At 43.6% G+C, this 23,517-nt stretch overlaps 1 protein-coding gene and 1 long non-coding RNA gene across 7 annotated transcripts in view; one reads left to right on the top strand and one right to left on the bottom strand.

Annotated features, from left to right (window-relative positions):
- The window catches only part of LOC140714504 (uncharacterized), a 70,845-nt gene that overhangs the window by 19,035 nt on the left and 28,293 nt on the right, over window positions 1-23,517 (top strand). The gene's annotated exons all lie outside the window — the stretch shown is intronic.
- Window positions 1-23,517, bottom strand: part of LOC140713979 (probable C-mannosyltransferase DPY19L4) — a 128,953-nt gene that overhangs the window by 8,155 nt on the left and 97,281 nt on the right. For 5 of the 6 annotated variants that reach the window (XM_073024933.1, XM_073024684.1, XM_073025025.1 and 2 more), the window contains 5 exons: window positions 22,015-22,134; window positions 17,583-17,703; window positions 13,242-13,298; window positions 10,726-10,808; window positions 5,458-5,590 (listed from right to left, as the gene is read on the bottom strand). In XM_073024933.1, the coding sequence (XP_072881034.1) occupies window positions 5,458-5,590; window positions 10,726-10,808; window positions 13,242-13,298; window positions 17,583-17,703; window positions 22,015-22,134 (514 nt within the window). The remainder of the gene's footprint in view (window positions 1-5,457; window positions 5,591-10,725; window positions 10,809-13,241; window positions 13,299-17,582; window positions 17,704-22,014; window positions 22,135-23,517) is intronic. The other variant, XM_073024758.1, reaches the window with a different exon arrangement.

The raw sequence follows: 23,517 nt of genomic DNA on the forward strand, positions 1-23,517 counted from the left end.
GGAACAGACAAGTTAGGAAAGCGTTTAATTGGAGTAAGGGGAAATATGAGGCTATCGGGCAGAAACTTGGAAAAATAAATTGGGAACAGATGTTCTCAGGGAAATGTATGGAAGAAATGTAGCAAATGTTCAGAAGATATTTGCATGGAGTTCTGCATAGGTACGTTCCAATGAGACAGGGAAAGGATGGTAGGGTACAGGAACCGTGGTGTACAAAGGCTGTTGTAAATCTAGTCAAGAAGAAAAGAAGAGCTTACAAAAGATTCAAAAAATTAGGTAATGATAGAGATCTAGAAGATAAGGCTAGCAAGAAGGAGCTTAAGAATGAAAATAGGAGAGCCAGAAGGGGCCGTGAGAAGGCCTTGGCGGACAGGATTAAGGAAAACCCCAAGATATTCTACAAGTATGTGAAGAGCAAGAGGATAAGACGTGAAAGAACAGGACCTATCAAGTGTGACAGTGGAAAAGTGTGTATGGAACCGGAGGAGATAGCAGAGGTACTTAATGAATACTTTGCTTCAGTATTCACTACGGAAAAGGATCTTGGCAATTGTAGGGATGACTAACAGCAGACTGAAAAGCTTGAGCATGTAGATATTAAGAAAGAGGATGTGTTGGAGGTTTTGGAAAGCATCAAGTTTGATAAGTCGCCGGGATCGGATGAGATGTACCCCAGGCTACTGTGGGAGTTGAGGGAAGAGATTGCTGAGCTTCTGGCGATGATCTTTGCATCATCAATGGGGATGGGAGAGGTTCCGGAGGATTGGAGGGTGCCGGATGTTGTTCCCTTATTCAAGAAAGGGAGTAAAGATAGCCCAGGAAATTATAGACCAGTGAGTTTTACTTCAGTGGTTGTTAAGTTGATGGAGAAGATCCTGAGAGGCAGGATTTATGAACATTTGAAGAGGCATAATATGATTAGGAATAGTCAGCATGGCTTTGTCAAAGGCAGGTCGTGCCTTACGAACCTGATTGAATTTTTTGAGGATGTGACTAAACACATTGATGAAGGTAGAGCAGTAGATGTAGCGTATATGGATTTCTGCAAAGCATTTGATAGGGTACCTCATGCAAGTTTTATGGAGAAAGTAAGGAGGCATGGGATCCAAGGGGACATTGCTTTGTGGATCCAGAACTGGCTTGTCCACAGAAGGCAAAGAGTGGTTGTAAATGGATCATATTCTGCATAGAGGTTGGTGACCAGTGGTGTGCCTCAGGGATCTGTTCTGGGATCCCTACTCTTTGTGATTTTTATAAATGACCTGGATGAGGAAGTGGAGGAATGGGTTAGTAAATTTGCTGATGACACAGAGGCTGGGGGTGTTGTGGATAGTGTGGAGGTCTGTCAGAAGTTACAGTGGGACCTTGATAGGATGCAAAACTGGGCTGAGAATTGGCAGATGGAGTTCAACCCTGATAAGTGTGAAGTGGTTCATTTTGATAGGTCAAATATGATGGCAGAATATAGTATTAATGGTAAGACTCTTGGCAGTGTGAAGGATCAGAGGGATCTTGGGGTCCGAGTCCATAGGACACTCAAAGCAGCTGTGCAGGTTGACTCTGTGGTTAAGAAGGCATACGGTGTATTGCCCTTCATCAATCGTGGGATTGAGTTTAGGAGCAATAGGTAATGTTGCAGCTCTATAGGACCCTTGTCAGACCCCACTTGGAGTACTGTGCTCAGTTCTGGTCACCTCACTACAGGAAGGATGTGGAAACAATACAGAGGGTGTACAGGAGATTAATAAGGATGTTGCCTGGATTGGGGAGCATGCCTCATGAGAATAGGTTGAGTGAACTCGGCCTTTTCTCCTTGGAGCGACAGGTGACCTGATAGAGGTGTATAAGATGATGAGAGGCGTTGATCGTGTGGATAGTCAGAGGGTTTTTCCTAGGGCTGAAATGGCTAACCTGAGAGGGCACAGTTTTAAGGTGCTTGGAAGTAGGTACAGAGGAATGTCGGGGTTGAGTTTTTTTTTGTTTTTACACAGAGAGTGGTGAGTGCGTGGAATGGGCTACTGGTGATGGTGGTGGAGGTGGATACAATGGGGTCTTTTAAGAGACTCCTGGACAGGTACCTGGAGCTCAGGAAAATAGAGGGCTATGGGTAACCCTAGGTAATTTCTAAGGTAAGGACATGTTCTGCACAGTTTTGTGGGCCAAAGGGCCTGTATTGTGTTGTAGCTTTTCTACGTTTCTATGTGATAGGCAACACTGAATCATGGCTGAAAAAATATCATAGGTAGGATACACATTGTAATGAAAGGATAGGCAGGAAGACAGAGGGGGTGGCACTGCCCTGTTGATAAAATCTGAAATCAAATCATTAGAACGAGGAAGACATTGAATGAGGAACTGCAAGGACAAGACCCTGAACAAGAAGGCACAACAGTGCCCCCACTTCCTAAGAAGATTGCGGCCAGCGAAGCTCCCACTCCCCATCTTAACTGCATTTTACAAGAGAACCATTGAGAGCGTCCTGACAAGTTGCCATCTCCATCTGGTGTAGGAGTGGTCGAGCATCGGTCCGGAAGTCCCTACAAAGGACTGTGAGAACAACTTAAAAGATCATCGCGGTCTCTCTACCGTCCGTCGGGGATATCATAACATATGCAATACCCTTAGTATTACTGAGAATCCCACCCATCAATCAGCACCTTCTACCATCAGGCAGGAGACTACGATGCACAAAAACAAGAACGGTCAGGATGAGAAACAGTTTTCTGAACTCCCAGCTGCATCATATTCGAATGTGTGACTGGTTAATCTATTCTGTACCTTACGATATTTATTATCAATGCACTTTAGTTCGTTATTTATGTGAGATTCACCTGTAGATTTTATCCATAGGTTATTGTGTGTTATGTGGACTACTGCGCTTTACACCCTGGTTCGAAGAAACATTGTCTCGTTTCTATATATGGTTATATACATATATGTAATTAAATGACAATAAATTTCACTTGACTTGACCGACTAAAATGATCCAGATGGAAGTTGTATACAAACCCCCAAACATTAGTAAGGATGTGGTCTACAAATTACAATGGGAGATATAAAATGGATGCTAAAAGGGCAATGTTACAATAATCATTGGCGATTTCAATATGCAGATAGACTGGGAAAATCAGGTTGGTGCTGGATTCCAAAAAAGGGGGATTTTCTAGAATGTCTACAAGATGGCTTTCTAGAGCAGCTTGTGGTTGGGCCCACCAGGGGATCGGCTATACACACAAAATGGTGGAGGAACTAAGCAGGCCAGACAGCATCGAGGAGAAGAGTACAGTTGATGTCAACAGTATTTTTTTCTATAGATGCTGCCTGGCCTGCTCAGTTCCTCCAGCATTTTGTGTGTGTTGCTCGGATTTCCAGCATCTGCAGATTTTCTCGTTTGTGAGGGGATCGTCTATTATGGATTGGGTGTTGTGCAATGAACCAAATGGGGCAATTGATCATAGTATGATAGAACTCACCCTGAAATTTGAGAAGGAGAAGCTACAGTCAGATGTATCAGTATTACAGTGGTGTAAAGGAAACTACAATTGGAAAAGAACTCTGCCAGGAATGACAGCATAGCTACAACGGCTAGAATTTGTGGAAGCAACTTGGAAGCACAGGATAAAGACATCCCAAAGAGGAAGAAGTATTCTAAAGGAAAGATTACACAACCATGGCTAAACGGAGAAATTAAAGCCAACGTAAAAGCTAAACAGAGGACATATAATAGAACAAAATTAGAGGGAAGTTAGAAAATTTGGAAGCTTTTAAAAACCAATAAAAGGCAACTGAAAAGTCATTAAGAAGGTAAAGATGGAAAGTGAAAGCCAATGATATTAAAGAGGATACCAAAAGTTTCTTCAGATACATAAAGTGTAAAAGAGATGTGACAGTGGATATCAGACTGCTGGAAAAATGACACCAGAGAAGTAATAATGGGGGACAAGGAAATGGTGGATGAACTGAATAAGTATTTTGCATCAGTCTTCACTGTGGAAGACACTAGCAGTATGGTGGAAGTTCCAGGTGTCAGAGGTCATGGAGTGTGTGAAGTTACCGTTACTAGGGAGAAGATTCTTGGGAAACTAAAAAGTCTGAAGCTTTACTGATCTTTCAAGAATCACTAGATTCTGGAAAGGTTCTGGAAGACTGGAAAATTGCAAATGTCACTCCACTCCTCAAGAAGGGAGAGAGACAAAAGAAAGGAAGCCATAGACCTGTTAGTCTGACCTCAGTGGCTGGGAAGATGTTGGAGTTCACTATTTGGGATAAGGTGTCAGGGTACTTGGAGACACATGATAAAGCGGGCCACAGTCAGCATGGTGTCCTCAAGGGAAAATCTCGTCTGTGGTGAGGAAGGCAAATGCGATGTTAGCATTCACTTCAAGAGGACTAGAATATAAAAGGAACAATGTAATGTTGAGACTTCATAAAGCGCTGGTGAGGCCTCACTTGAAGTATTGTGAGCGGTTTTTGGCCCCTATCTTGGAAAGGATGTACTGAAACTGGAGAGAGTTCAAAGGAGGTTTACGAAAATGATTCCAGGATTGAATGGCTGGTCAAATGAAGAGTGTTTGATGGCTCTGGGCCTGTATTCACTTGAATTCATAAGAATGAGGGGTGACCTCATTGAAACCTGTCGAATTGTGAAAGGCCTGGATGCAGTGGATGGGGAGAGGATGCTTCCTATGGTGGGAGAGTCTGAGACCAGAGGACACAGCTTCAGAATAGAGGAATATCCTTTTAGACCAGAGATGAGGCGGAATTTCTTTAGCCAGAGAGTGGTGAATCTGTGGAATTCTTTGCTACAAATGGCTGTGGAGGCCAAGTCTTTCTGTATATTTAAGGCAGAGATTGATAGATTCTTGATTGGTCAGAGCATGAAGGGATATGGGGGAGCAGGATATTGGGGCTGAGAGGAAAATTGGATCAGCTATGATGAAATAGTGGAGCAGACTCGATGGGCCAAATAGCCTAATTCTGCTCCTATATCTTATGGGCAGGCTAATAGAAGAGGTAAGAGGCCATAGTGGGGAAATGAAGAGGGAAGGGGGAGGGTAAACAATCACTATTATTTGGAAATTCTTCGTAAACTACTTCTTTATTTAAATTCAAACCATTAACCTTTTGAACAATTTTCAATCTTCCCACTTTCAGTAAAGAAAATGCTAACTCTTTCAGAGAGATAACAGTAAAGGCACTAGATCTTCAGTACTTCACCCAAGTGGCTATCATTGATGAATGAGCAGAGAAAGTGTATTGTTATATTATTGAACACTGGTGTCACAGAATGCTACGATGGTCATCAAATATCCAGCTACATTCCTTGTTAAGTATGGTTTACTGGTGCAGTCTATGGCCAAACACAATCTCTTCAACTGTGTTGTATACACTAACTGTATAATCTCAACCTGCTAGAACTCAGATATGCAGCTCGATAAGCCCAAGTGAAGCACTCACCTCCTCTGTGCGTTTCCTCAGGTCTCTATCGGAGTAGAGTGGGTGGGTCGTCACTGTCCGACCTGTGCAGAGTTTCACAGTTCCCATTAGCTGCATGCTTCCCGCAAACACGGCTGCACTGGGAGTTTGTCTTCTGGGGAATTGGGAGCAATAGTAAGGATCTCTTTCAATATACTAACTATAAACAACAGAACTGTGTTTAAAATCAGGCTCCTGAACTAGAGGGGAAGACCACTCACACCACCACTGAACTGTTCCCACAAACTATAGTCTCACTTTCGAGGACTCTTATCTCACGTTCTCAATATTTATTGCCTATTTGTTTATTACTATTAATATTTTTTCTCTTTGTATTTGCATTTTGCTGTCTTTCACACGTTGATTGTTTGTCAGTCCTGGCGTGCAGTTTTTCACTGATTCTATTGTGTTTCTTTGTATTTACTGGGAATGCCTGCAAGAAAATGAATCTCAGGGTTCTATCTGGTGACATATATGCAACCAATGCTCAACTTTATTTCGCCATATACTTTTACCTGTATCAGGAATTTGCTGTGGTGTGGTGGTCAAGGTGTGACAGGCAACAAAAAACAGCAACATTCAACAATTATACAGAATTACATTAAAGTACAGGTATGGAATAAATTATGCATAAACATGCAAATACCAGCGTACATTTACAATTCAAGTTTCAAGATTGTTTACTGTCATTCTTCAGTTCACAAGTGTAAAGGAGAACAAAATGATTGTTTTCGGGATCTGAAGCAGCATAAAATAGACACAATAAACCTAAATATGAAAGCAACCCTGTAAAACACAACGTACAAGTAAGTGACTGTGGCCATATACACGTAAGATTAGCTCACATACATAGACTGATGGGACATAAAGTGCAGGAGTATCTGGACATAAGTGGGGGTGGGATATCCAACTGAAACCTATCAAATATTGAAAGGCCTCGATAGAGTGGATGTGGAGAATGTTTCCTATAGTGGGAGAGTCTCGGACCAGGGAGCTCAGCCTTAAAATAGAAGGGTGTCCCTTTAGAACAGAGATGAGGGTGGTGAATCTGTGGAATTCGTTCCACAGATAGCTCTGGAGGCCAAGACAATGGGTATATTTAAAGCTGAGGTTAATAGGCTCTTGATGAGTGAGAGCATCAAAGGCACGAGGGGTAATAAATCTGTCATGATGGAATGGTGGAGCAGACTTTGAGGGGCCAAATGGCCTAATTCTGCTTCTCCATTTTATGGTCTAACATAAGATGACTGACAGAAAATGACAGCGACAAAAAGACTCCTGGCAAAAGGAACTCTTTCATTATAAACAGTGTTATAAAAAATGGCTTAAACTGTTTACAGTGCAGTGCAGTAATAGGGGTAATAGATAGAGAAGGTATGGGGGGGGGGGCTAATTTGAAAGGGCAAGATGATGGAACACACACCTGTCCTCACAGAAAGACAGAAGTGGAGACAGCGGGCAATTGAATGTTCCTGGTTGTCAATATCTTTGAGGATCTATCTTGGACCCAACATATCAATGCAGCTACAAAGAAGGCCATACTTCATGAGCAGTTTCAAGCATTTGGTTTGTCACCTAAAACACTTGAAAACTTCTACAAATGGAGAATATTCTAACTGGCTGCATCACCGTCTGGTATGGGGGGGGGGGGGGCACCACTGCACAGGATCGAAGTAAGCTGCAGAGAATTGTAAAATTAGTCAGCTCCATCTTGGGCACTAGTCTCTGCAATATCCAGGACACCTTCAAGAAGCAATGCCTTAAAAAGGTGGTGTTTGTCATTAAGGACCGCCATCACTGAAGTTCATGCCTTGTTCACACTGTTACTGTCAGGTAGGAGGTACAGAACCCTGAAGACACACACTCAGTAATTCAGGGACAGCTTCTTCCCTTTGCCATCTGATTTCTGAATGGATATTGAACCCATGAATACTACCTCACCACTCCTTTTATTTCTATTTTTGCACTATTTATTTAATTTAACTTTTAAATATATAAATATACTTATTGCAATTTAGTTTTTTCTCTATTATTGTAGTGCTGGCGCTGAGTCAAATTTCACAATATATGTCGGTGATATTAAACCCAATTCTGATCAGATTAACTGCCTGGGGGAAGAAACTTATAAGATGGCGTGAAGTTTTTGTTTTAATATCCCTATAGCGCTTTTCAGAAGGCAGTTCTTTTGGAAAAGAATCTGTGATCCTTGTAATCTTCTTGAAAATTGCAATCTTTTCAGTGAAAACTGTCAGTGGTGGGGGAAAAACAGATCTCATACTTTGAGGCATTGAATGAGTGGCTTAAAACTTCTTTTAGAAAATCTAGAAGTGGTTCCCATACAACTCAGCGTTACAAAGCAGCCTGTCACTTTCTTATTTTCTTAAATGATAGCATAATGCAAGTTAGACATAAAAGGGAGAAAGAGGCAAAAACCATTCAGGTATTTTTAAAAGGGCAGCTTTTCTTCAGCATGAAGATCAACATTATGCAAATGAGATGGTCCTATTTAAAATCCTCAGCCTCCCAATGATTACCAGCACACCACCCCCCATGTCCAAAAACTTGCCTTGATTGGACAGAGAGAAACAGCACAGCATATTGTGCAAGGCAATCCATAAAACACAGGTAGTCTGTTCTCCAAAGACAAACAGAAAGATTATTTTAATATTCTGTTGTGAATCCATTGTGAAATCCATTGTATAGTTCAAAAATATCTCAAAACAAATGTCTCAATATTAGAACACAGAACAGTTCAGCAGAACAGGCCCTTCGGCCCACAATGTTGTGCTGAACCAATCAAATTGGTAATCAAATGGCCAACCAAACTAATTCCCTCTGCCTACACAATGGCCATATCCTTCCATTTTCCTCACATTCACGTGCCTATCTAAATGTCTTTTAAAAGTCTCTAATGTATCTGCCTCTATCACCACCCCAGGCAGCGCATTCCAGGCACCCACCACTCTGTGTAAAAAACCTCACCTCTCACCTCACCTTTAAAACTACCCCCTCTCACATAACACGCATGCCTTCTGGCATTAGACATTTCAATCCGTGGAAAAAGATGCTGTCTGTCCACTCTCTCTAAGCCTCTCATAATCTTATAAACCCCTATTGGATCTCCACTCAACCTCCGCCACTCCAGTGTAGTCCAACCCCTCGTTACAGCACATGCCCTCTAATCCAGGCAACGTCCTGGTGAACCTCTTTTGCACCCTCTCCAAAGCCTCAACATTCTTCCTATGATGGGGGCAACCAGAACGTAACACCTCCAAGAGGACCACAACCTTGTCATAGTTCGGAGGCTCGCATACCTCAATCACCAGAAAGTTATGTTGGCTGGAGCCAGGACTTTATGATTTGGCTCTTGATAGGGTCACCCCTGCCAAACAGGACAAAAGGTAGAGGCCAGGCTAAGAGTGGTCCACTGGTCCTCCAGGTTCAGGGGTTCAGCTCAGGGCTAACAACCCTGACTGGTAAAACAAAACTGTTACAGAAACAGCAATGAAGAATTCTTCTGCATCTGAGTGTGACGGTATTCCTGAGTCTCCAACCAGGACTTGCATGGCTGACAATAGTGAAAACCGAGAGGAAGCTTCTGACGTGATGAAGGAAGCTCTGAACACCGTCAGCGGGCAATAAGAACTGTATGCAATATTGTAGATTTGGCTTAAAATGGCTGTATGCAGTTCTCTGCAACTTTTTTTCAGATTGTTACATTAACATTGCAAGCAATGAACTGAAGACTTTTCTGTTTGTGTTACTGGCCTGCACAACTGCTACCAGACACCACAGTAGGAAAATGTAATTATTTTGGCTCCTAATCAGGCCATTTGGCGCCTTGAGTCTGCTCCACTATTCAATCATGATCATTTATGATCTCTCTCAACCCCATTCTCCTGCCTTCCCACCATAACCTTTGACACCCTGACTAATGAGGAACCTATCAACCTCCACTTCAAATACACCCAATGACAGCCTCCACAGATGTCTGTGGCAATGAATTCCAGATTCACCACCCCTGGCTAAAGAAATGCCTCCTTATCTCTGTTCTAAATAGATGTCCCTCTATTCTGAAACTGTGCCCTTGGTCCTAAACTCACCCACTATAGGAAACATTCTCTCCACCACCAATCCTCTAGGCCTTTCAACATTCAACAGGTTTCAGTGAGATCCTCCGCATTCTTCTAAACGCTGGTGAGTACAGGCCCAGAGTCATCAAATGCTCCCCATTTGTTAACCCTTTAATTCCCAGAATCATGAACCTTTGCTGGACCCTCTCCAATGGCAGCACATACTTTCTTTGATAAAAGGTCCAAAACTACTCACAGTACTCCAAGTGCAGTCTCACCAGTGCCTCATAAAGCTCAGAATTACATCCTTGTTCTTATAATCTAGTCCTCTTGAAATGAATGCTAACATTGCATTTGCCACCAAATGACTCAGCCTGCAAGTTAACCTTTTAGGGAATCCTGAATGAGGACTCCCAAGTCCCTTTGCAGCTCAGATTTTTGTACTTTCTCCCATTTAGTAATGTGGTCTTTCATAACCAATGTAGAAGGACGAGCAGCAAATTAAAATGCTACAATGCACGGATCTGTACATTTTCAACTAAAGTTGCCAAACTCAGCTGTATGCAGAACAGGGTTTGCTGAAGAGTCTGAATTGTGCACATTAGTGAGGCAGCTTCAAGCGCGGCACGTGCCCCATCACCGTGAGAGCTAATCCTCTTTCTGTCTTAAGCTGCTGGCACTTTATCTAAAGATGTTCAGCTCTCCATCTGACCTTGGAAAGAAATGAAAGGTTGTGGTCTGTCATGAAAGATTGGGCTAAAACCATGATTCCCTAGTTACTTTTAAAAATTGGTCATTATATCCACATTAGTAGTAAAAAATTATCCGAATTACCATTTCTATTGAGCTGAACTGATTCTACAACCTATGGATTCACTTTCAAGGACTCAACAACTCATGTTCTCAGTATTATTTATTTATTATTATTTATTTCTTTTTTTGTATTTGCACAGTTGGTCTTCTATTACATATTGGTTGTTTGTCAGCCTTTGTTGTATGGTATTCCTCGATTCTATTGTATTACTTTGTTCTGCTGCGCCAGGGTTGTATATGGTGACCTTACTTTGAACTTTACCACTGAGTTTCGGGGTTACACCGTCAGATGCAGGTTGCCCACAGGACTTTGAGTGATACTGCAAGACCCATTTTAAAAATGTGCACTGGTATAACAACTTACTTGATCCAGTTCATCAGCTCCACAGTATCAGAATCATAAAATTCTTGAAGTTCAGAGAGTTCGCTCATTACATCTGGAAAGAACTGAAGTAATTTTAAAGGTTAAATGTGTAAAGCTCACCAAAACCAACATAAAGAAGTCAAATGCACAATTTCAGCGTCAATTCTCTTGCCTTCTTCTCCAGAAGGTGACGCCATACTAATGATCCACTATCTGTTAAGTTCTGTGACTTCCAGAACATTAAACTAATTCAAAAGAAGACATTGGAGTCTAAAATGTGAGTCTAACTTTGTGCTTTCACTTTAAGCGAGGCATACACGTATCACGTGGTAGTGTGATGACGTACGTAATTCACATATTTATACATACAACCTGTAATGAATTATTTAAATGGACAAGAATGCTTTATCAAACAATATATATACAAGATTACTCAAATATTACTGAAATACTAAATGCACATCAGTGCTTAGACCATAAGAAAGACACAGGAGCAGAAATAGGCCATTTGGCCCAGTGAGTCTGCTCTGCCTTTCCATCGTGGCTGATTATCCCTCTCAACCCCATAACCTTTGACACCTTCACTAATCAAGAACCTATCAAACCTCCGTTTTAAGTATACCCAATGTCCTCCACAGCCATCTGGGGCAACGAATTCCACAGATTCACCACCCTCTGGCTAAACAAATTACTCCTCATCTCTGTTCTAAAAGAACGTCTTTCTTTCCTGAGCCTGTGCCCTCTGGCTCCAGTGACTTGTAGATCATTGGGATCTTTTCTGGGGAAGGTATGACCTGTACAAAAATGATGGGTCGTACCTGAACGCGAGGGAGATCAATATCTTTGCAGGCAGATTTGCAAGTGCTGTTGGAGGATTAAGCTAGTTTGGCAGGGGGATGGGAACCAGGTTAGAGGAGATTATTAGAGTTTAGCACTGTACAGCCCTACAGCCCATAATACTGTGCTAACCTTTGAACTTACTCTAAGATCAATCTAACCTTTCCCTCCCACACAGACCTCCATTCTTCTATTATCCATGTGCCTACTGAGAGGTCTCTTAAACGTCCCTAATGTATCTGTCTCTACCACCACCCTGGCAGCACATTCCACACACCCACCGCTCTCTGTGTAAAGAAATTACCTCTGACATTCCCCCCTATACTTCCCTCCAATCACCTTAAAGTTATGGCCATTTGCATTAGCCATTTCTGGTCTGGGAATAAGTCTATAGCTGTCCACGATGTCTCTTATCATCTTATACACCTCTTAACCTCCCTCAGTCCACAGAGAAAAGCCCTCACTCACTCAACCTATCCTCATTAGACACACTCTCTAATCCAGGCAGCATCCTGCCTTACATTGTTCAAAGTGAGTTAATACTCGTGCCTCACTCAGGGACATGAACAATGCAAGAATTCATTCAACAAAACATCCCAAGGCACTTGATCGCAACGTTACCAAACAAAATGCAAGTCCAAGTCAAGGACTAACATTCTGGGGTTAAAACTAAATATTTTGATGAACAGGAGGTTTTAAGAGAGAACGAGAAGAACTGAAATTCAGAGAGTCAGGACAAGAGGGGGCTGCTAAAAGCATTTAAGTCTAGAGATGACCTGAAGTACAGATACCTGAAGCTGAAGGAGATTACAGAGTTTGTGAAGGGCAAAAATCACATAAGGAGTTTGGAAATAAGGACAAGGACCATAAAAGGGAGAAATTAGGTTTTTATCATTGATATATGTTAAAATATGTTATTTTGAGGCAGCAGTACAGTGTGATACATAAAAATTACTATAATTTACAATAAGGATGGATTATAGGAAGGATGTTGAGGCTTTGGAGAGGGTGCAGAAGAGGTTCACCAGGATGCTGCCTGGGTTAGAGGACGTGGGCTATCAAGAGAGGTTGGACAAACTTGGGCTGTTTTCTCTGGAACGGTGGAGGCTGAGGGGAGATGTGAAAGAGGTTTATAAGATTATGACCGTGTCCTTTTCTCAGGGTTGAAATGTCTAATGCCAGAGGGCATGCATTGAAGGCGAGAAGGGTTATTTCACAGGGGTCAATATTTTTGCTGCTGCTTGTGCAAACTGAAGTGAAGGGGGTGGCTTCAGGCTTCGATGTTTCCATCGTTCTGTGGGGATTCAAGTTCTGTAAAGAAGGCCAAGTTAAATGTATTTTGAAACTTTGAGATATGAGGATTAAGTTTTTTACTCAGAGAGTGGTAGAGGCAGATACATTAGGGATTTAAGAGAAGTTTAGATAGACACATGAATGTGAGGAAAATGAAAGGATATAAAGGATTAGTTTACCATCTGATTACTAATTTAATTAGTTTAGCAAACATTGTGGGCTGAATGGCCTGTACACGTGCTGTACTGGTCTATATTCTAATAAGGAATCTGAAAAATAAGTAATGCAATTGCTGGAAAAATTTTCCCACAATCTAATTTACTTTTACTTATGTCTACTTGCTAACACATCACAGTGCTGAAACATGAATCTACAAATGTACTCACATCCTTCCAAATGCTGAATCCTATTATTGTTGGAACTGCAGTACTCAATACAAGAGCCTGAAATTTTAAAGACAGCAATTATTACTTCAGTGGGAAAGAAAAATGAAGAGCCCGTGAACTAGCATGCTAGTGTAGCAGTTAGTGCATTGCTATACAGTGCCAGTGGTAAGATGGGGGCTTAATTCCCATTGCTGTCTGTAAAGTTCTCCATGAGGATTTCCTTTGGTTTGGGGTGGTGAGTTGTGAGTATGCTACGCTGGCACCAGAAGCACAGCAAGACTTGTGGGCTGCTCCCAACACAATCCTTGCTGAGCTGACACAAACAACACATCCTGCTGTGAACACAAAGTACACTGCAGATGCTGGGGTCAAAGCAACACGTACAACAAGCTGGAGGAACTCAGCAGGTCGGGCAGCATCCGTGGAAAGGAGCAGTCAACGTTTTGGATCGAGACCCTTCGTCAGGATTGAAGAGGGAGGGGGCAAGGGCCCTATAAAGAAGCTGGGGGGAGGGTGCGAAGGAGGAGGCTGGTAGGGGCCAGGTAAAAAAACAATCAGAGGAAAGATCAAGGGGTGGGTGAAGAGGAAGCAGAGGGGATAGGCAGGAAAGGTGAAGAAGGAATGTAAGGGGAAAACACTATGGGTAGTAGAAGGTGGCAGAATCATGAGAGAGGTGATAGGTAGCTGGAGGAGGAGGCAGAGTGAAACTGGGATGGGGGGAAGGTAGAGGAAGGGAATTACTGGAAGTCGGAGAATTCAATGTCCATGCCAAGGGGCTGGAGTCTACCCAGACGGTATCTGAGGTGTTGCTCCTCTAACCTGAGTTTGGCCTCATCGTGGTAGTAGAGGAGGCCATGTATGGACATATCCGAATGGGAATGTGAAGCAGAGTTGAAGTGGGTGGGATCTGGGAGATCCTGTCTATTGTGACGGACGGAGTGGAGGTGCTCGATGAAGCGGTCCCCCAATCTGCGTCGGGTCTCACAATGTAGAGGAGGCTGCACCGGGAGCACTGGATGCAATAGATTACCCCAAAAGACTCACAAGTGAAGTGTTACCTCACCTGGAAGGACTGTTTGGGGCCCTGAATGGTGGTAAGAGAGGAGGTGTAGGGACAGGTGTAGCACTTACGCTTGCAGGGATAAGTACCCGGTGGGAGATCTGTGGGGAGGGACGTGTGGACCAGGCAGTCGCGGAGGGAACGATCCCTGCGAAAAGCTAAGAGGGGTAGAGAGGGAAAGATGTGCTTAGTGGTGGGGTCCTGTTGAAGGTGGTGGAAGTTGTGGAGGATAATATGCTGCATCCGGAGGCTGGTGGGGTGGTAGGTGAGGACAAGGGTGACACGGTCCCTGTTGTGTTGATAGAAGGATGGGGTGAGGGCCGAAGTGCAGGAAATGGAGGAGATGCGGGTGAGGGCATCATTGATGACAGCAGAAGGGAAACCACGATCCTTAAAGAAAGAGGACATTTGAGATGTTCTGGAACGGAAAGCCTCATCCTGGGAACAGATGCGGCAGAGACGGAGGAACTGGGAATAAGGGATAGCATTTTTACATTTGGCAGGGTGGGAAGAGGTATAATCAAGGTAGTTATGGGAGTCAGTGGGTTTGTAGAAGATGTCAGTGGACAGTCTATCTCCAGAGATGGAGACTGAGAGATCGAGAAAGGGGAGAGAAGTGTCCGAGATGGACCAAGGGAATTTGAGGGCTGGGTTGAAGTTAGAGACAAAGTCGATGAAATTGACGAGCTCAACATGGGTGCAGGAAGCAGCACTAATGTAGTCGTCAATGTAGTGAAGGAAAAGTTGGGGAACAGTCCCAGTATAGACTTGGAGCATACACTGTTCCACATAACCCACGAAGAGGTAGGCATAGCTGGAGCCCATGCGAGTGCCCATAGCTACACCCTCGGTCTGAAGAAAGTGGGAAGAGGAAAAAGAGAAGTTATTAAGTGTGAGTATCAGTTCCGCCAACCAGAGGAGTGTGGTGGTGTTGGGGAACTGGTGAGGTCTATTGTCCAGAAAGTAGCGGAGGGCTTTGAGGCCTTCTTGATGGGGAATGGAAGTGTATAAGGATTGGACATCCATAGTGAAAATGAAGTGGTTGGGACTGGGGAACTGGAAGTTATTGAAGAGGTGAAGGGCATGGGATGTATCCCGGATGTAGGTGGGGAGGGACTGAACTATAGGTGACAAAATGGAGTCCAGAGAATACGTACATGACGCTGGAAGAACTCAGCAGGTCAGGCAGCATCTGTGAGAAAAGAGTAGCCAACGTTTCGGGCTGAGACCCTTCATCAGGAATGGGGGGGGAAGGGAGGGCCAAAGCCCAGTAATAGAGATAGGGGAGGGGGAAGGGCTAGAGGCGCCAGGTGGAGAACCAATCAGAGGAAGGATAAAGGGGGGAGGGGATAAGCATGAAAGAACTGTAGAGATAAAGGAGCAGAAAGTTGAAAGGGGAGAGAGGCAGAGACGGACCTGGGATAGGGGAAGGGGGAGGGGGAGGGAATTACCGGAAATTGGAGAATTCAATGTTCATACCACCAGGCTAGAGGCTACCCAGATGGTAGATGAGGTGTTGCTCTTCCAACCTGAGTTTGGCCTCATCATGGCAGTAGAGGAGGCCATGTATGGACATATCTAGATGGGAATGAGAGGCAGAGTTGAAGCGGGTGGCAACCGGGAGGTCCTGTCTATTGTGACGGACAGAGTGGAGATGCTCGACGAAGCGGTCCCCCAATCTGCGTCGGGTCTCGCTGACGTAGAGGAGGCCGCACCGGGAGCACCGGATGCAATAGACAACTCCAGCTGACTCGCAGGTGAAGTGTTGCCTCACCTGGAAGGACTGTCTGGGGCCCGGAATGGTGGTAAGGGGGGAGGTGTGGGGACAGGTGTAGCATCTGCGCTTACAGGGATAAGTGCCAGGTGGGAGTTCTGTGGGGTGGGATGTGTGGACCAGGTAGTCACGGAGGGAACGATCCCTGCGAAAAGCTGAGAGGGGTAGGGAGGGAAAGATGTGCTTAGTGGTGGGGTCCTGTTGAAGGTGGCGGAAGTTGCGGAGGATAACATGTTGGATCCGGAGGCTGGTGGGGTGGTAAGTGAGGACAAGGGGAACCTTGTCCCTGTTGTGGTGACGGGAGGATGGGTTAAGGGCTGCAGTGTGGGTGGTGGAGGAGATGCGGGTGAGGGCATCACTGATGACGCCAGAAGAGAAACCATGATCCTGAAAGAAAGAAGACATTTCAGAAGTCCTGGAACAGAAAGCCTCATCCTGGGAGCAGATGCGGCGGAGACAGAGGAACTGGGAATAGGGAATGGCATTTTTGCATTGGGCAGGGTGGGAAGAGGTATAGTCAAGATAGTTATGGGAGTCAGTGGGTTTGTAGAAGATGTCAGTGGATAGTCTGTCTCCGGAGATGGAGACCGAGAGATCAAGAAAGGGGAGAGAAGTGTCCGAGATGGACCAAGTGAATTTAAGGGCTGGGTGAAAGTTAGAAGCAAAGTTGATGAAATTGACGAGTTCAGCATGGGTGCAGGAAGCAGCACCAATGTAGTCGTCGATGTAGCGGAGGAAAAGTTGGGGAGTGGTGCCAGTATAGATTTGGAGCATAGACTGTTCCACATAACCCACAAAGAGGCAGGCACAGCTGGGGCCCATGCAAGTGCCCATGGCTACACCCTTGATCTGGAGAAAGTGGGAAGAACCAAAGGAGAAGTTATTGAGAGTTAGAACAAGCTCCGCCAACCGGAGAAGTGTGGTGGTGCTGGGGAACTGGTGGAGTCTGTTATCCAAAAAGTAGCGGAGGGCTTTGAAACCTTCTTGATGGGGAATGGAAGTGTATAAGGATTGAACATCCATGGTAAAAATGATGCGGTCGGGGCCGGGGAATTGGAAGTTATTGAAGAGGTGAAGGGCATGGGATGTATCCTGGATGGAGGTGGGGAGAGTCTGAACTATGTGTGACAAAATGGAGTCCAGGTAGGCAGATACAAGTCCGGTGGGGCAGGAGCAGGCTGAAACTATGGGCCTACTAGGACAGTCAGGCTTGTGGATCTTGGGGAGGAGGTAAAACCGAGCAGTGCGGGGTGTGGGAATTATGAGTTTTTTGGCTGAGGATGGAAGGTCTCTGGAGTTGATAAGGGCAGTGATGGTACGGGAGACAATGGTTTGATGTTTTTCGGTGGGGTCTTGTTCCAGGGGTAAGTAAGAGGAGGTGTCACAGAGCTGCCGTTTGGCCTCAGTGAGGTAGAGGTCCGTCCGCCAGACTTTCTGCTGTATGTTTTGGTGTGCATGTGACAAATAATAAGCTAATCTAATCTTTAAAGAAATATTCCAGACTCACCAGAAGCAATGGAGGCACTGTTTTTAGTCGTAACCACTTAAAGACGGTCATCCAGAGCTGAGGGGAACACACACCAAAGGCAGCAAACGTGCAGGCGTAGGGAGTCCATAAATACTTCAAGCTGTGACGGGACAAAAATGCAGCAAAGAGTCAGAATCAGGTTTATTATCACCGGCATGTGGTGTCAAAATTGTTAACTTAGCAGCAGCAGTTCAATGCAATACATAATCTAGCAGAGAGAAAAATAATAAATCAAATAAAAATAATAAAGTAAATCAATTACAGTATACGTATATTGAATAGATTTAAAACATGCAAAAAACAAATACAGTATATTTAAAGAGAGGTAGTGTCCAAGGGTTCAATGTCCATTTAGGAATCGGATGGCAGAGGGGAAGAAGAGGTTTTAAGTTTAACACCAGTTTGATTAACAAGTCATGTCTGATAAACACCTCAGCCACCTACCCCCCATTGTGAACAACATATTGCAATTTGATCAAAGTTGCTCAATAGCGCCACCGCGTGTCCAATAATTGAAAATACACAAGAGAATTTTTTCTTAACACACACAAATGATCTAGCACCTTCCGGCGACCACTCAGCAACCCACCAATTTAAAACCCAGCCTAATCATGAGACAATTTACAATGACAATTAACCTAATAGCCAACTTGTCCTTGGACTGTAGGAGGAAACTGGAGCACTCGGAAGAAACCCATGCACTCCACAGGGAGGACGTAAAACTCCTTACTGTGGATGGCAGGTTGAACTCTGAATTCCAACGCCCCAAGTTGAAGTAGCTTCGCACTAACTGTGGCGCCAAAGAGTTATATAGCTTGGAAACTGATTCAGATTTATTATCACGGACATATGTCATGAAAGTTATTGCTTTGCAACAGTAGTACTGGACATTGTAATACATAGAATATGTATAAATTGCAATAAGATATATGTAACAAATAAGTCGTGCAAAAAGAGAGCAAAGGTAGATAGTGTTCATGGGTTCATTGTCCAGACAAAAATCTGATGATGGAGGGGAAGAAGCTGTTGAATGTGTGTCTTCAGGCTCCTGTATCTCCTACCTGCGTCTCAATATCACCAAGACCAAGGAGATGGTGGTGGACTTTAGGAGATCTAGGCCTCATATGGAGCCAGTGATCATTAATGGAGAATGTGTGGAGCAGGTTAAGACCTACAAGTATCTGGGAGTACAGTTAGACGAGAAGCTAGACTGGACTGCCAACACAGATGCCTTGTGCAGGAAGGCACAGAGTCGACTGTACTTCCTTAGAAGGTTGGCGTCATTCAATGTCTGTAGTGAGATGCTGAAGATGTTCTATAGGTCAGTTGTGGAGAGCGCCCTCTTCTTTGTGGTGGCGTGTTGGGGAGGAAGCATTAAGAAGAGGGACGCCTCACGTCTTAATAAGCTGGTAAGGAAGGTGGGCTCTGTCGTGGGCAAAGTACTGGAGAGTTTAACATCGGTAGCTGAGCGAAGGGCGCTGAGTAGGCTACGGTCAATTATGGAAAACTCTGAACATCCTCTACATAGCACCATCCAGAGACAGAAAAGCAGTTTCAGCGACAGGTTACTATCAATGCAATGCTCCTCAGACAGGATGAAGAGGTCAATACTCCCCCAATGCCATTAGGCTTTACAATTCAACCGCCAGGACTTAAGAACTTTTTAAAAGCTATTATTAATGCTTTTTGAGATAGTGATTTAGATGCATATCATATTTTTTTTTACTGAGTTAAGTATTGTATGTAATTAGTTTTGCTACAACAAGTGTATGGGACATTGGAAAAAAGTTGAATTTCCCCATGGGGATGAATAAAGTATCTATCTATCTATCTATCTACTGGGAAAAGGAGCATGTCCTGAATGGTGAAGTTCCAGAAGGATGGATATAGTCCTTTTGAGGCATCACCTTTTGAAGATATCTCAGTGTGGAGGCTGGTTTACAACCCTCTGCAGCTTTCGCCAATCTTCTGAATTGGTTCCTTCATACCAGACAGCGATGTGAACAGCTAGAATGCTCTCCACAGTATATTGGTATACATTTGCTGAAGTCCTTAGTGACATACCAACTCTCCTCAAACTCATGACGAAATACAGACACTGTCATGTCTTCTTCATAATTTCATCAATATGTTGGGCCCAGTACAGGCCCTTTGGCTCATTCATACATGCCATCCAAACTGCCCATCTGAGCTCATCCCATTTGCCTATTTAGCCAAATCCCTCCACACCTTTCCTCTCCAGGTACTTGTCCAAATGTGTTTTAAGTGCTATAATTATATAAATGTACACTCACTGGCCACTTTATGAGGTACACCTGCTTGTTAATGTAAATATCTAATCAGCCAATCATGTAGCAGCAACTCAATGCATAAAAACACATAGACATCAAATCAAGTTAAATTATCATTCAATGCATACACAGATACATCTGAACGAGAGTGTTCCACTGGGGCCAAGGTGCAAAACATTCAAAGATAGTGAATAACATGATTCAAAATATCGAGCAAAGAAACATATTCACTCAAAATAAAAACATATATAGTCAAAGACCCTGAGCGACAATATCCAGCAATCGATGGTACAGTCTCATGGCAGTGTGCAGACTTGCACAATCCAGCCTGTCATTTCACCGCTCAAACGTGGGAGGGTAGCACCGACAGGCAAGGCCAGGCCCCAGCCAAGTTTAACCACCCTCTATTACCTCTGCGTCTCTCACAGGGTCTGCAGCAGGCAAGCCCAAGGCTTGAGGCCTAGTTCTTGCTGCAACAGATGGTACAATGTTTTTTTTGAGTCCATGAACAGGATGAGGAGGAGGGGGAGATCCTTCATTTAGTTACTGGCCCTTTTCCAGCACCTTTCTGTACACATGCCCTTGATGGTGAGTAGGCTGGTGCTGCTGATGCACTGGGCAGTTCTGACTACCTGTTGTAGAGCCTTCCTGTCCGCCCCACTGCAGCTTGTCAGGAAGCTCTCTACTGTGCATCTGTAGAATGACACAAGTATGGACATGCAAAGTCAAACCCTCGTCAGCCTCCTCAGAAAGTAAAGGCCATAGTGAGCTTTCCTGACTGTGCATACTCAATGCTGCTCAGCAACTTACACTACAGAACCCTGAGCCACTGGAGAAGGAGCAAGTTTTCACAACATGTTCCAAGCCTACTTATAGTCCCTCTCAAACAGGGACTAGTTTTTGCTCCCCATAGGCAGTTTGATTCCCCATTAGGCATTTACATACAGCTTTCCTTTCATCTCCAAGTGATTTGGAAAGAAGCTAGAAAACTTCATGCCAAATTCTAAAAGCAACTAATTCCTACAGAATACTCAGCAATACATAACTAACTGAGAAAATACTATCCAGAATAAAATAATTCATTGAATTATATCAGTTCCTGAAGTTCTCACTGGATATGAATGTTTAAAAATGCTGTCAAGGCCAGTGATGGATCCTGATACCTTTCTGATCCAAAGGCTCTTCAAAAATCAAGAACGTGCATAAAGATTATTGCTTACAATCGTTTTAAAGTGTTAAAAGAATGACAAGTGAACAAAAGGAGCCACAAGAACAAAGGAAAATATAGTTGTGGTCACCTCATACTCAGATTAGAGATAACACAATCTCCAGTAATAACTATAACCTATACAATAGCTAGATTCAAGTAGTGTGACACCTGCTACTGAAAACTAAGTAGTTTCTGGGAAAATACAGAAGCAACTGTACTACAATTACTGAAAAATTCACTGAACAATTCCACATATTTGGATGATTATATAAAAATACAAACAAGCATAGGAAAATTAAACTACAAAAAAAAAAACAATTCTATACCCCAATCCAACATCTGCTACAACTCCTCCATCTTTTTAAAAAGATTTTTGACCGGATAGCCTCCAGCCTGATGGTGTGAACATTGATTTCTCCTTCAGGTAACCTTTTTCTTTCATACCTATCCCATTCTCACTTCTTCTATTTGCCAACTCTAAACTCTTACCTCTTCTCACCCATCACCCCCTCCAGTATCCCCCCTCTTTCTCTTTCTCCCATAGTTCATTCTCCACTCTATCAGATTCCTTCTTCTCCAGCCCTTTACTTTTCCCACCCATCACCTTCCAGCATCTTACTTCATTCCCCATCCACCTGGGTTCACCTATCACCTTCTAGCTTGTCCTCCTTTCCCTCCATCCACCTTCTTATTCTGGCTTCTTCCCCTTTCCTGAAGACGCGTGTTGGCCTGAAACATTAATTTTTAACTCATCTCCATAAATGCTGCTTGACCTGCCAGGTTCCTCCAGCATTTAGTGTGAGATGCTCTGGATTTCCGGCATCTGCAGAATATTGTATTTATATTTTATAAGATTTGCTGTTGTCATTGCTGGGCATCATTTTAAAGTGATCATCAGAAACACACTCACCCTTGGAACAGCAGTGCCAGGGAGCCAAAGAGCAGCAAGTGTAGAGTGTGGTACACCACCTCAGGCCTTTCACCAATCATCACCATTTCAGACACGTCAGCAGCTTTTTGTGGCACATCACTAAAACACAAAGTTAACAGCAAATGCCTTATTATTTATGCCATTTCTTTCAAAAAAAATCCAAGGAAAATTAAATTCAAGTTACATTCATCGAAGTATGTAGACCATATAGAACCTTCAGATTCACGATCATGGCGTCTGCAGTTCACTCCCTCCAGTCAAGTCAAGTGAAGGTTATTGTCATTTAACTGCACACATGTATATAACTTGTATAACCATATAACACATACCTAATGGTCTGGGGAAAGAAACCGTTTCTCATCCTGACCATTTTTGTTTTTCTGCGTCATAGTCTCCTGCTGATGGTAGAAAGTCAAAGAGGATGCTGGGTGGATGGGTGGGATCCTTAATAATACTAAGGGTCCTGCATATGCTGCACTCCTGTAGGGAGACCCTTATGATCTTCTCAGCTGTTCTCACAATCCTTTGTAGAGACTTCTGGTCTGATGCTCAACTGCTCCCATACCAGATGGAGATACAACTTGTCAATGGTGCTCCTGTAAAATGCAGCTAAAATGGGGGAGGGGAGCCTTGCTTGCTTCAGTCTTCTTAGGAAGTGGAGGCACTGTTGTGCCTTCTTGTTCAGGGAGGAGATATTAAGGGATCAGGTGAGCTCATCCATCATCTATGTGAACCTATACTGAAGCAGCAATACTGTTTCAATGTACATTTATTAACCAAGCACATATACGTCGCCTTATACCAGCCTGAGATTCATTTTCTTGCAGGTATTCACAGTAACAGCAAAGAAACAATAGAATCAATGAAAAACTGCACACAAAGTGGACAAATAACCAGTGTGCAAAAGAGAACAAACTGAGCAAATACAAAAAGAAAAATAATAATACACAAAGAAGCAATAAATATTGAGAACTTGATAAGGCTCCTTGAAGGGAGTCCATAGTTTGTAAGAACAGTTCGGTGAAGTGTGGTGAATGAAGTTAAGTGAAGTTATCCCCTCTGGTTCAAGAGCCTGATGGTTGAGGGGTAATAACTGTTCCTGAACCGGATGACTTGAGGTTCCTATAGCTTCTTCCTGATGCAGCAGTGAGAAGAGAGCATGGTCTGGATGGTGGCCCTTGATGATGGACAATGCTCACCAAGGCCTTGAACAACTGCAGTAGAACCTCCCTGCTCCTGTACTCAAATCCTTTTGCTATGAATGCCAACATACCATTTGCCTTTTTCACCACCTGCTGTACCTGCATGCCCACCTTCAATGACTGGTGTACAATGACACCCAGGTCTCGTTGCATCTCCCCTTTTCCTAATCGGCCACTGTTCAGATAATAATCTGTTTTCCTGTTCTTGCAACCAAAGTGGATAACCTCACATTTATCCACTTTAAATTGCATCTGCCATGAATTTGCCCACTCACCTAAC

Source organism: Hemitrygon akajei, chromosome 1 (assembly GCF_048418815.1).
Source record: "Hemitrygon akajei chromosome 1, sHemAka1.3, whole genome shotgun sequence".
Classification (NCBI taxonomy): Eukaryota; Metazoa; Chordata; class Chondrichthyes; order Myliobatiformes; family Dasyatidae; genus Hemitrygon; species Hemitrygon akajei.